Genomic DNA, 14,115 nt, shown 5'->3' with positions numbered 1-14,115 from the left:
ACAGTAAGTGCCAAATTTAAGGCTATCTTTTTCTATTTTAATTTTAACCCTTTTCCAGGCATAGCGCATATAGCGACCACATAAATGTACACAAATATTCGACCTTGCTGAATTTACAATATGGTAAAAAATCGATTGAAGTTGTTAAAAATGTTATTCGTTTTAAATTAATCCCTCGTAGGTGAACAATATAAAAAGTGTGATTCATTTGGTGGTAGCGTATCTAAATTCGCGGGGCCTGGAAAATGGTTAATCTGTAGCATTTGCATTCTTTTAAAGAAACGAGACTGATGCAGATTTTTTTTTCTTCTGACATACGAGAGGTCTTTGTCGCCCAGTACTTGTTTTCAAACAAAGTAGTCACTGTCGACATAAAACTGTTTAATCGGTGTCAATGGTTCAAAGACAGACATAAAATAGGATTAATCAGAAAATGATGCTATTGCCTACTTTTTCAAACGGAGTAGATACGACTATGTTTAGTTCTATCACTCCTAATATTTGTGTTATGAAAATTGTTTGTCTACAATTGCCACACTCGTCGGAAATTCCGCAGTGCTTGAAGACGCAGTGCCTTCTACCAATCTACCAGCACAGTATAACAAGTTTCCCTACAGTAATGCAGTAAGACGCGGGTGGGAGGAGCCCCAGCTGCATACTTCGCCGTTCTTAGTAGCTTGGGACAAGTCTTCTAGGGCTATCGCGTTTTTTTAACACTTAAATTTATAATCAAATTTATTATGGTGCATACGACATGTACTGTGAGTGCGTGCAAATCTTCATCTCGCATAAATAAGGAACTAAGATTTCATCTATTTATATAATTATATTTATTTATTTTTTATATAATTAAATTCAATAACAGGAACTTTAAGTCCATTAAGTCTAGAAACCGAAAGTACCTATTTGTCGGTTACTAATCTATGAAAGTATACCTATTTTATAGCAAAAGTTTTTTTTTTTTGTATTTCAAAGTATATTTTGATACTTCTTACCCCTAGTAAGTATGCCACCCCTAAATTATTTTGTTTTATATAATTTCGCCATACCTTCCAAATTTTAAATTAGTGACAACCCTTCCTTACTTGCGTAAATACAGGCTGCGATATCGCTCAACTTCAAAGGCGTCGGCCTACTGTAGGGAAAACTTCTTATACTGTGCTACCAGTGATGATCTGTGGCCTGTTGGCCTCTTGGTAAGGCTCAGAGTGATGCAACAAGCAAGGAAGAAAAGTATGCGCAGAGTTCCTTTGCGCGATATAATCCGGAATACGGAATTGGAAGAATAACTAAAGTCATCGACATAGCCATAGCCAATCGCTCCAACAGATAACCGTTAGGGGAGAAAGGTCCTCGAGTGGCGAACACGAACCGGAAGACGAACCGTTGGCAGGCCTCCCACTAGGTGAACTGACGACATCGTGAGAGTGGCGGGAAACCGGTGGATGAAAGTGGCGAGTTGTTAATTGTGGCGTTCTAAGGGGGAGGCATTTGTTCAGCAGTGGCCATCTTTCCGACTGATGATGACAAAATCATTACGCAGCAGTAAAACACCATTGTTTCTCAGGTGATTTTATTTCTCACTTTTATCTGTGTTTTCCCCTCGTAAACTATCCTGCCGACCCCTTTTACTTCCCACGTGCCGGCGTCCTCTTCTGTCACGTTGCGTATTATGTACGCGCACCAGTCGCTCGAAGCTAGCTCGTAATACCTGTGACAAGGTTAGTCTATAGTAGAGCTTGTCTAAGCTTAAATGACGCATCCTTCACTCAACTAATGACCGGTTCACATTATTCCAGTAAAATCCAAACGAGTTACAAACGAGCACCGTCTCATGCTACTGGAACGGTTTTGCTGGAATAATGTGAACTGGGCATAAATCAGTTAATTATGACTAGTTTAACAGCAGCAGCAGTTTGCGTGTGTATCTGTACCTGTCTGCAGTGGCGTCTTTAGCCCATGTAGCGCCCGTGTGCAATTATTACTTTAGCGCCATCTAGGAAAAGCGCGGTCAAAATGGAATAGGTACAAAGTGCCGCGGCCGGCGCCCCTAAGACCACTGCGCTCGTGTGCAACGCACACCCTGCATTATAGGTAAAGACGCCCCTGCCTGTCTGTGTGTGTGCGTGTTAGTGTGCTGTAAAAAATAGAGCAATGAATCTAAATGAAAACTACGTAGATTTAGTAGGAGTACAACTTATTTATTATTAATATTTTTAACGAGGATTTAGTTCAACGTTAGACTCAGGCGGCTTATTGTAAGATTTGCTGTCTAACTCATAATCTAATACCTTTAAACGAGCAATTCTTGTATACATATGTATATTATATTTATAAAGTGTGTACACGCTAAATCTGGCCATGCATGATCTGGTGTTACTTCGCAATCCCCACTGATTCAAAGTTTTAAACCGGTGGATCAAAAATGGCGGCGCGCGCCAATACGCGGTAAACCAACAGCTTCCAAACAAAAGCTCCGATATCGATAATAAAGCCCGCTGAGAATATTTTAAAGTTAGCGCGTAGTGTAAATAATTACGGGAACTATATTTTCTGTCACCTAATTTTAGAAGTGTCACTAATCGGCAATACATATATTGTGGAAGAGCAATAAAGTTATTGAGTATACCATAATTATAATATATGTCCCTAAGAAATATATTAGTTAACATATTAATCTAACTGCCTCTAAGTATGAGTCATCAGAATAATGTTAACCTGTATCTTAAATTATATTTCGATCATCAAAATTCAGTCACCAAAATAATAGATCTGTCACCTAATAAATAGATCTGTACAGCCAGCGCGACACGCGCGCACACAACAGGGCGACGAGACTAGCTTCATTTCTTGTTTTTTTTTTATTTTATTTCATGTCATGTTTAAGAAAAGCACTATACAAGCCTCGGCCGGAACGTGGGGTTGCCGGCCTCTACAGTAATCTACTATTGTTTGTGGCACGCTGCTGTAGTGGAATGAGGAGTGGAGGAGGCGGCCTACACTGGAATCGACCCATGCACGCCAATGCGGTTTTCAAATATTATAATTGGATTATTTACAAGGCACCATTTAACTCCTTTTCCGCTTTACGGGTATTTTTATAACATCGTCAGGGGTCTACTATTATAAGACCATTATTATTCGATAATTCACCTGTCATAGCTAGAGCTGGGAACAGTGAGTTGGCAGCTTTGCAGGTGTTTGATGGGATAAGCAAAGCTCAGCTTCAGCGTGTCCCCTGGGTTTATTTCTGGAAGTTGCGGCTCCATTGGGACTTTTTCTGAAACAATTGAACAGAGTGGCAATAATCCACAGAGAATCCTATTCGTTCTAATATTATAAACGCGAAAGTGTGTGCGCATGTGGTCGTGTGCGTGTACTCGTGTGCGTATGCCTGTGTGTCTGTCTGTGTGTGCATGCGTGCTATAAAAACTAGAGCCCTGGAACTAGCTAAATCAAAACTACGTAGATCAAAGAGGAATACAACTTACTTTATAAAACGAAAAGAATGATAAAACGTCAGTTAGCTTTTGACAGTTTTTCCAACATGTTCTTGTAATTACACCTATTAAAAATATATTATACTTAAGACCGCTCATGCTTAAGAAAATTGAATGGGGGGAAGCTGTTTGCACCCTCTCCCCTACGCCATGGGCTACTTTGGTCCATGGCTGTATATATGAGGCGTTCAAGAGACCTGTGGGTAAGTATTTTTAGAGCAGACAATTAGCATTGCATGGAAAAGCTTTAGCTACTCACCAATTATCTCAATAGTAATAACTTGAAACATTTCTATCCATGTACTATCGTCACTTTCATACATACTTAACACCCAATTCCCGTGGTCTTCTTCCATCAGGGGCCCAATAACAAATTCGTTTCCGTTCTGACCAAACTCGTCTTTTGTTTTGAAATCGATTTTGTATCCAAAGTTGACATTGTCTATTTTATAATTAGTTTTACGAAACATTATTCTGGCTTCATTCTTGTACTCTTCACTTTCTTCTGTCGAAGTTATGTTTAGTTGAGTGACATCACCGTTTGGATTGTGTAAATAGTATAAAGTCTCCCTATTGTATCGGATGCTGGGTGTTGATATTGTCACTATATCATTGAGGTTACATGTAATAAGCAGAGGTGATAATTCTTCTTTGTATTTAGCTGAAACAAAAAGTTAAGTAAACGGGTTGACCACCAAAACCTAAGGAAGAATTTCCATGATTTAGTAGATGGCTACAGTTACACAGCAGGCAAGATCTTTGAAGAGTTTCCAGCTTATTATATTACATTTCGTCACTACTTTGAACAAATCTTGCTCGCTAATCCTGCCGTGAAGCAGCAGTGCTTGCACTGTTGTGTTTCGGCGTGGAGAGTAAGACAGCCGGTGAAATAACTGGCACTTGAGGTATCCCATCTTAGGCCTCTAGGTTGGCAACGCATCTGCAATACCCCTGGCAATACCCCTGGGAATTTCCTTGCTCACCCGCGACCTTACGATAGCCAAACTTATGAAAAATATGCGTGTTCATGCAGTTCCTCCACCTCCACACTGTAAGAACACACAAATCACACAAACCCATCTATCACCAGATTCGAACTGAACCAGAGCTCATCTTCAGAATAACACAACCGTACACCATGCTACCAGTTGTTAGACTACGAGTTTTTTTTAAGTAGTGACGATTTCGAGGTTGGTTATCTTGTTAAATCTTGTATAGCATAAACGACTGAACTTTTGCCATGCTCGATAACTTAACGTGAGTAGGCGCGGTGCTGGTTCGTGCTGAGTCATGTAGTAGGTACCTAGAAAAATATTTTCAAGGTTTTTGTAGTCGGTTCCATTTTTTGTTATTTTTTTGGAGTCGGTTTTACTTTTTTGTGATTTTATTAACTAATTTCTCACTTATTAGTGATTCGTAGCCAAAGTACATCTCACAGCGCAAACACGGCTTAGTTACGTTGTTTTATAACAGAGTTCCGTTGCCTACCTTCTGGCTTCAGCATCAGATCAGTTCGAAAGAACCATTAACTTAAAGCTTCTTCTTAGTCGCTAATCTAGGTATATTAACTATGATGGTTTATAAGTAGACGAGCGAGCATTACTTAGCTTTGACGAGTTTCGTTGGTCATCTACGGTCTTCTTCATCAGGTTCAGTTTACCAAATGATACTTTCTGAATGTAAATTCTTATCTTAATGCTAAAAATGCTAAAATCGCCATAGGTGCGCCTATAAAATTTGAGGTTTGCCCTCGATTTCCCTAGGATCCCATCATCAAATCTTGACTTGGTGACAATGGGACCACCTCAGAAGAGTACTCTTTCGAATAAAAAAATAATTTTGAAAATAGGTCCACAATTGACTGAGTAATCGGTGAACATACATAAAAAAATAAAACATTGGAACATAGAACCTCCTTTTTTGAAGTCGGTTAAGTGTCAATTATTGAGAATTGTGGCACTTGTATTTTTTATTAAATTGGGCCCTGCTTGTCTGGCAAAATAATTCATGCTCGTATTCGTGCTCCTACAATTTTATTGAAGGACGAATAAATAAATTAAGTACCTTGAAACTGGGGTGGCCAACCGGTTGATCGCGACTATTACTCCAGTCGATAGTGGCAAGGCAAAAAATATAAATACTGAACTATGCCGTTTCATTTGACATGACGACCAGATGGCCTAGTGGTTAGAAACCTGACTACGAAGCTTGAGGTCCCGGGTTCGATTCCCGTGCCGGGGAAAGATATTTGTATGAAATATACGAAAGTTTGTTCTCGGGTCTTGGGTGTTTAATATGTATTTAAGTATGTATATATAACTATTTAATTATATTTATCCGTTGCTTAGTACCGATAACACAAGCTATGCTAATCTTACTTTGGGACTAGGTCAATTGGTGTGAAATTGTCCCGTGATATTTATTTATTGGTAGATCGCACAGGGTTTCGTCAGTACACAGTAGATCTTGGGTCTATATCATTGGCCTGGCTACCCCTGCCTTAAAACAACATCATTATCAGGCTTGCCTTTAAAAACTAGATACCGTTAATTTTTCTGTCTAATATATATATCACGGGACAACTCACACCAATTGACCTAGTCCCAAAGTAAGCTTAGCAAAGCTTGTGTTATGGGTACTAAGCAACGGATAAATATAATTATATAGATAGATACATACTTAAATTTATATTAAACACCCAAGACCCGAGAACAAACATTCGTATTTTTCATACAAATATCTGCCCCGACGGGAATCGAACCCGGGACCTCAAGCTTCGTAGTCAGGTTCTCTAACCACTAGGCCATCTGGTCGTCTAAGCGTGGCCCAATAACAAATTGATTGCAGAGTAAACTACCGTGACATACGGATATTAATTATCAAAACGGACATGTCACGTGCTTAGTTAAAATTAGGTCGACATTTGACCAATTCGAGGTCCAGAGGGAGGTTCGCAACCTTGGTTCTCTGAGTAAATACATTACTAACATGTATGACAAAAGTAGGAGATTCTTCATAAACCGTCAGGGTACATCGAAAAATGAGCGTGGCATGCGTCAATGCATAATCATCATCATCATCATCATCATCCCAGCCTATATACGTCCCACTGCTGGGCACAGGCCTCCTCTCAGAACAAGAGGGCTTGGGCCATAGTTCACACGCGGGCCCAGTGCGGATTGGGAACTTCACACACCATTGAATTGCTTCGCTGATTTGTGCAGGTTTCTTCACGATGTTTTCCTTCACCGCAAAGCTCGTGGTAAATTTCAAATGTAATTCCGCACATGAATTTCGAAAAACTCAGAGATGCGAGCCGGGGTTTGAACCCACGACTCTGCTTGAGAGGCGATAGGTCAAACCACTAGGCCACCACGGCTTTTTACTAGGCCACCACGGCTTTTTTGTATTGTTGTATTGTATTGTACATTTCTCGAAACGTTTATAGTACACTAAGCCACCACGGCTGCAATGCATAATAATGATAATTATTAATATTGATTAATTGTTTGTATGATAATGTATTTTTATGTGTATCGCGAATATGTGTAAATAAATGTTTCTCTCTCTCTCTCTCAATGGTTTGAAGTCTTTGATATAGTACCTACAAGTTGTATACCTTCAAATAGCTGTATTTTGCATGTGATTAAATAATTAATTTCTTTGTTTAGTAATACCTTTTTTAGGGTTCCGGAGCCAAAATGGCAAAAACAGAACCCTAAATAGTTTCGCCATGTCTGTCTGTCTGTCTGTCCGTCCGTCCGCGGCTTTGCTCAGGGACTATCAATGCTAGAAAGCTGTAATTTTGCACGGATATAAATGTAAACTATGCCGACAAAATGGTACAATAAAAATACCAACAAAAATTTTTTTAGGGTACCTCCCATAGACGTAAAGTGGGGGTGATTTTAATTTGTCATCCAATCCTATTGTGTGGGGTATCGTTGGATTGGTATTTTAAAACCATTAGGGGTTTTCTAAGATGATTTTTCGATTCATTGATGTGTTTGCGAAATATTCAACTTTAAAGTGCAAATTTTTATTAAAATCAAGCGTCCCCCCCCCTCCTAAATCTAAACCGGTGGGTGTAAAAATTTGAAAAAATTCGGGATGGTAGTAAGTATATCAAACTTTCAAGGAAAACTATAACGGCTAAGTTTGCTTGAGAATTATTAGTAGTTTATGAGTAAATAGCAGCCTAAGGTATAAAATATACCTAAACTTGGAAGATTTCGTATAAAATACGAAATCCTTCGAAAAATATTACTTAATTTTTTCGTAATGGCTACGGAACCCTATTTTGGGCGTGTCCGACACGCTCTTGGCCGGTTTTTTACACCTGAAACACAGGAGTTTCCTAGTTCAGGTAGGTATAAAAATTAGTTTCCCTTCTCATATAAATATAATATAATATAAGTTTGGTATATTTGTAAATTTTGTAAGAGAAATAAAAAATATTATTATCATTGTTATTATAAATAATAATAGTTATTTGATCAGTTAATTTATTTTCCATCCATTTCTGACATCGTTGGATTGAATATAGCGTTTTTGCGGCGTTTTTATTTCGTCATTACCGCTTCAGCCAGTATTAGTAAAAGAGAAAGCTCCCGTCTATCCCACTAGTCCCATTGAGTAGTCCCATCATGGGACTACTGAGACGATTACGTCCCAGTTGTCCCATGGGACAAGTGGCACTGCTCAGAGTTATTTTTTTGTGAAAACTAAAGGCAATGCCGATGCTAAATGTAGCTTGATCAAAATTCTTGCGACTTGTCCTTCCGTTATGCTAATCGTGGGATGGTAATGACGTTAAACTGAGCGGTGCAAACGCTCAAGTTTTCACCCGGGCTGCTGCTGTTTCACATTTAGGAGCTGTTTCACCATCCATTGATTAGCGTTAACTTAACTTAAATGTGGTGCCGTCTCTATTTGTTTTGTTCGAATAGACGGAGACGGCATCACATTTAACCGTCAGTTAACACTAATCAATGGATGGTGAAACAGCCCCTTAGCCTCTTACGCAATTCTTACGTACCAACTCGTATTCCCGCTAAAGTTTATAAATACGAAAGTTTGTCAGTATGTGCATGCGTGTGTTTGTTTGTCCTCGCTAAAACGGTTGGACGGAGTTTGGTATGTAGAACAGGACCTCTGAAATAAAACAAAGGGTAGGTACCTAGCTTCTTTATTTAAGTATCTACTTATCCCAATATTCCCAAATTATGAAACTTTGCATGGATGCCTTTTTGAACACCGTAGACCTTAGATGAAGGTAAATATGTAAGTTCGTGAATTCACGATGGAATTCAGTAAATTCCAAAAAAATCAATTCGTCTGCTGGATCTAATAATTTAGGCGAGTGAAGCTGCGGGGTGGGTAAAGACTTAGTATTTTATAATTTTGAATGTGTAATTTCAAAAGACATATTGACATGTTTTTCGTTTCTAAGGTACCGATTTCTTTTTGGGTATTAGTGTAACTGGTCCTTTAGGTAGGTACCTAAGTATCATGCCGGCCGAAATGGTCCCAAATCAGTATAATCTCTGCTTTTCCTTGATCAAATGATCTAGAAACCAATATGGCCCCTTTACCGAGTTCAATATCGAACCAGAACTAGAAGAAAAACTTCGTAAAATTTGTTTGCGTAGGTATGGTTACCTAGAATAGATAATAAATGATAGGTTGACAGTGTGGGCACTGTATGATAATTTAGAGGAAGTCGAAACTTAACGAAACCAAATTAAAGTTAGGTATCATAGATAACAACTATCATTTCAAGGTAAAATTTATTATGTAGGCGCACTGATCGAAGTTTTTTCGAAATTTTGTATGGATTCGTGCACATTTAGGTACCTACTCGCTTAATTATTCAGACGATTATGTTGAGTCGATTATCGTTTTCGTTAAGTAAGTTTTTTACTATTTTCTTTTTTCTAAATCAGAACATTTAATTATTACGTATTAACCTGTTCAAGAATCCTACCAAAGTCAAAGTCAAAGTCGAAATGTATTTATTCAATTTAGGCTATAACAAGCACTTACGAATGTCAAACAAAATCTACCACCGGTACGGAAAAACCTCTGTTGAGAAGAATCCGGTAAGAAACTCAACGAGGTATATTTTTTTTAAACAGATTTACAATATTATTAAATGATATATGTCTTAAACTTTCGTGACTTCCATTCATGGTCAAAACACCACGCACAGGACTTATCACGCTAACACACACGAGTAATATTTACCTCGACGTTTCGGCAAAATTACAGTGGCCGTGGTCTACTCGTGGTGTGTGTTAGCGTGATAAGTCCTGTGCGTGGTATTTTGTCTATTATTAAATGATATCTATACATCACAAGTATTTAACACAACTTTATTTAACACAGTAGGTTCGCTATTTGAAGGGATCACCAATGCGGATCGGAATTATTTCCAAATATCCCTGTCCATGATATAATCATTTACTTTATAAAACGCCTTAGATATTAATGTCTTCTTGACAATAGATCTGAATTTTGTATCCGTTTCATTTGTAATATTTTTTGGAATTTTATTATAAAAACGTATGCAACTTCCCAGAAACGACTTTTTGGTTTTAGCCAGTCTGTAAGATGGAACTTTAAGCTTCCCTGTGTTTCTACCTTTGGCTTATCGACGTTAGTGGGAAAATCATATATGTTCTTCCTACATACATGATTATTTCAAAAACGTAAAGCGACGGCAGGGTTAGGATACCTGTTTCCTTAAAAAAAGATCTTAAAGATTCACGCGTCGTCAAATTATAAATTGCTCTAATTGCTCTCTTTTGTAAGATATAAAATAAGGTCGCACGAAATAATGCTGTTTATAAACCAACCGTGCCGTCGCCACATCGGTTAGCTGCCGTATTTTCCAAACTTCAAAAGCAGCAGAGCTCAATCTACCTGCAATTGCTGTGACGTAAGGTCCCCAGTGTAGTTTAGAATCGAGTGTTATCCTTAAAAATACTGTTGATTTTACAAATTCAATAGTTTGACCATTTAACTTTATATTAGAAACTGAATTCGAGTTAGATGAATTTGTCAACGAGAATTTAATACATTTGGTTTTCTTAGGACCAATAAAGCAACAAGTTTTTGCATTAACTACGCTTCAGTAACGGACGCTAAATATTTTAATTTAACCTTAAAGCGTTGAAAACCCTTTATGTCGGTAACGCGGCAAGCGGACCATTGCATTTCCACCGTTATTGCACAGTTCGTTTGGCTTGCGCTAGAGTTGACGACGTCGAAGCAGTCTTAAATCATAAATCATTATGCGTAGGCTAATAAAAAGGCGGCTTTCGTTCGGATCAAAGTAGTGGGTCTTCTGTACTTGTGCTATTTTTTATTCTGTGATCAATAAGGTTGATTCTCACATTGACTTGTAAGTAAAAATAGCTTTTATTTTGGGAAGCCTTAGAACCTTAGGGTGGTAAATTAATGTCTTGGGCCACTGTACGTTATTGTAACTGATAGTTACTTAATACCTAGGTAGGTTTTATAAAGTGTCAATAAACTAGAGTTGCCATACGTTCCGGCATGCCGGGACTGTCCGCCTTGAAATTTGGTGTACCGCCGCGGCCATTAAGGAAATTGTTCTAGTCTGAAAACCATTCTTTGTTAGGAGCTGAAGAACAAGCTAGAGATGCGTCGAAACGGCAGAAAATACGAATGGGCACAGAAATCAAGAAACTTTTGCAGGTGGTAGGACCTGTGCAAGGTCCGCCCGGATTGCTACCACCATCTTACTCGCTAATCCTGCCGTGAAGCAGCAGTGCTTGCGTTGTTGCATTTCAGCGTGGAGAGTAAGACAGCCGGTGAAATTACTGGCACTTGAGGTATCCCATCTTAGACCTCTAGGTTGGAAACGCATCTGCAATACCCCTGGTGTTGCAGATGTTTATGGGCGGTGGTGATCTCTTACCATCAGGAGACCCACTTGCTTGTTTGCCATCCAGTCGATTAAAAAAAAATAACTGCTGAAATAAAAAGAAATACTTTGCTCGCCCGCGACCTTGTGATAGCTAAGTTTATGCAAGAAATGTGTGTTCATGCAGTTCCTCTACCTCCACACTAAGAACACACACAAATTACACAAAGCCATTGATCACCACCACCACACTACACTCGAACTCAAGCAGAGCTTATCTTCAGAGCATCACAACCGTTAACCATGCTAACCAGATTTGAGACTAACAAACCAAAACAAACATTTTAATTTATCACTGTAACTCCCCAAGTACCCACTTTATTTTTCTCAAACAACCTACCCACAAAAATGAATAAACTATCCACTTTTAACTCGACCTATCGACCTGTCTGGCAGTGTCTTATCCGACCTCGACATTGGCCGAATCATTGCATCGTTCGATGGGGCAACCAAAAGGTTATAAAGATAAGGCCCCATTTATTGGAGCATACTACCACAGAATCAAAAGCAGCTATCGAATACATACCTGACAAAGAATATTTTTAAAGCTAATCATATTTTCAATAATTACAATGGAAATTGTGACGTATTGTGAAAGCAATAAGGTTCAGTTTTCAACTCAATGCAAGTGGTCGCTAAATCGCCTCTGCCTTATTAAGGGTTAATAGTAGATTGTACAACAAGAGCATAAAACGAGCCATTTTACCCAAGACGGTCATATAGCCACCCGAGCCGGTACGGCGAGGGTGGATTGACACGTCGAGGGGAAAATGGGTTTAGTGCTCGAGTTTTCACTTGATTGCGAGGAAATGAAATAGCAACAGTAGAAACAATTATTCACTTTCTATGTACCTTTTATTTTTATGCATTATTATATAATTCCATTTATAAATGTTGTTGATTTATTTTGATTGATTTTTAGTTTTATATATAAAATAAAAATTAATAAAAAATATGTAAAATCTTTTTTGTTCGTGGCTGTTGCTGTTGACACCTGATTACCTTGGTCTTCAGATTTTATTTTATGCACTAGAGCATAAAAAGTCATTTTATGTCGCCTAGATACAGCATAAACACGAACTTTACGAGCATGAGAAGTGAAAAATATATTATATTGAGGCATTATGCTGAGTGGGGACCTATTTAGCGTTATGTATGTCTTGTATTTGTTGTTGTTGTTAATTGTGATGTTTCTATGGCGTTAATAGATGTATTGTATTTTCTTTCTTTCTTTTCTTTTTAAAATTGAATTGAATTAAGGTTTACCTTCAATTATCCCGGTCGACATCCCCGTATTTATGGCAACCCTACATTAAACACATAACCTTTCACGCATTTGTGTGGAAACTAATATCGTAAATAAATTAATCAAATCCCAACCGAATCCCATAAACTTGGTGTAACAAATTTGATTAATACATCTATTCTACCGTATCAACATTGATAAGTTTGATAAACATACGTACTGACTGGCTCTATTCTATGCCGATGAACTGTAACACACTCCGATAGCGCCACGTATAGCAAAAACACACACGCGAGCATAACGGCCGTTGAAGGCGGACTGATAGTGTTCGTTCACAGACAAGACATGGCATAAGTTATGGCTAGTTTAAAATAGTGTTATTTTGACAGGTTATAAGGAAATAAATCAAACAGACTATGAGACTATGTTAGGTACTTTGTTTACACAGCGACCCTTAAACTGGAGAAGTTTGAGAAAGTTCGATATTCAAATCTCTTCTCAGTTTTGGTGTCTTAAGAAATATTTTTAAATATATTTAAAAAAAAAACATGCCATATGCGAGTCCAAAGGCCTTATTGTCAACGCACTTCGAATGCAATCGTTTTCACCGCTTCATTCTATCACACGGTATTAGACGACGGTAGAAAGAGATGCTGAACGCGATCCCGAACTTCAGCTCCTTAGACAATACGGCCTCAGCCCGCTACAGTCAAATGCAAAAATATTAAACCTATTATACTTAAACACCACAAATTAAAAAAGTCAAACTGACTAGACCTGTTTAAGTACACAGACTTACTTACTGCCGGTTACAGACAAATTACAAAGTTTGAATTCTTCACAAGCCCAAGTTACGCTTGCCCGGTGGTTAAGTATTATTTGTTGATTTTTCAATATCTAATACCTTTAAACGAGCAATTCTTGTATATACCGGACGTGGCCTGTAATACGAGGAAAAAATGTTAACATAGCGATTTATGTTAACGTTTTTTGACGAGACTGAGAGGACGATTCCTCGTCAAACTAAACAACATTAGTTCAGCGACTTTTAATAATAATGGAGTCTTTGAATTTTCCTTTTTTCATACAAATCAAATAATGCTATGAATGTACGCCATCCTAAAACACAACTGACGTCGCCTGTCTCAGTACAAACATAAAGCATTTTGCTTTACATTGCTTCTTCAAATAAACTTAAAAGTGTAATAAAAATTAAAAAAACAATTATTTTTGAAAGTCGCTGAACTAATGTTGTTCAGTTTGATGAGTATGATCTATGTTTTAATTATTTGCTCATATTACAGGCCACACCCGGTATAAATAAATATATAATCAGAATCTCGGAAACGGCTCCTACTATTTCGATGAAATTAGGTATGTAGGGATTTTCGGGGATGAGAAATCGATCTAGCTTGGTC

At 38.1% G+C, this 14,115-nt stretch overlaps 1 protein-coding gene across 2 annotated transcripts; it reads right to left on the bottom strand.

Moving 5' to 3' along the window:
* Positions 1-1,509: 1,509 nt before the first annotated feature.
* LOC141439146 (uncharacterized) lies at positions 1,510-13,224 on the bottom strand. Of its 2 annotated transcripts, none has more exons than XM_074103301.1 (4): positions 12,718-12,905; positions 3,760-4,161; positions 3,154-3,280; positions 1,510-1,711 (listed from the first exon to the last, which is right to left on the bottom strand). In XM_074103301.1, the coding sequence occupies exons 1-4, from the start codon at positions 12,737-12,739 to the stop codon at positions 1,564-1,566; spliced, it is 699 nt and encodes a 232-aa protein (XP_073959402.1). In that variant the 5' UTR covers positions 12,740-12,905; the 3' UTR covers positions 1,510-1,563. The 2 variants fall into 2 exon arrangements, with proteins under 2 accessions (XP_073959402.1, XP_073959401.1); XM_074103300.1 differs by lacking the exon at positions 12,718-12,905 and adding an exon at positions 12,918-13,224 and having other exon boundaries at positions 1,540-1,711.
* Positions 13,225-14,115: the final 891 nt, after the last annotated feature.

Source organism: Choristoneura fumiferana, chromosome 20 (genome assembly GCF_025370935.1).
Source record: "Choristoneura fumiferana chromosome 20, NRCan_CFum_1, whole genome shotgun sequence".
Taxonomy (NCBI): Eukaryota; Metazoa; Arthropoda; class Insecta; order Lepidoptera; family Tortricidae; genus Choristoneura; species Choristoneura fumiferana.
Note: the sequence above shows the minus strand (reverse complement) of the source record. Positions and strands in the feature narration are given on the sequence as shown.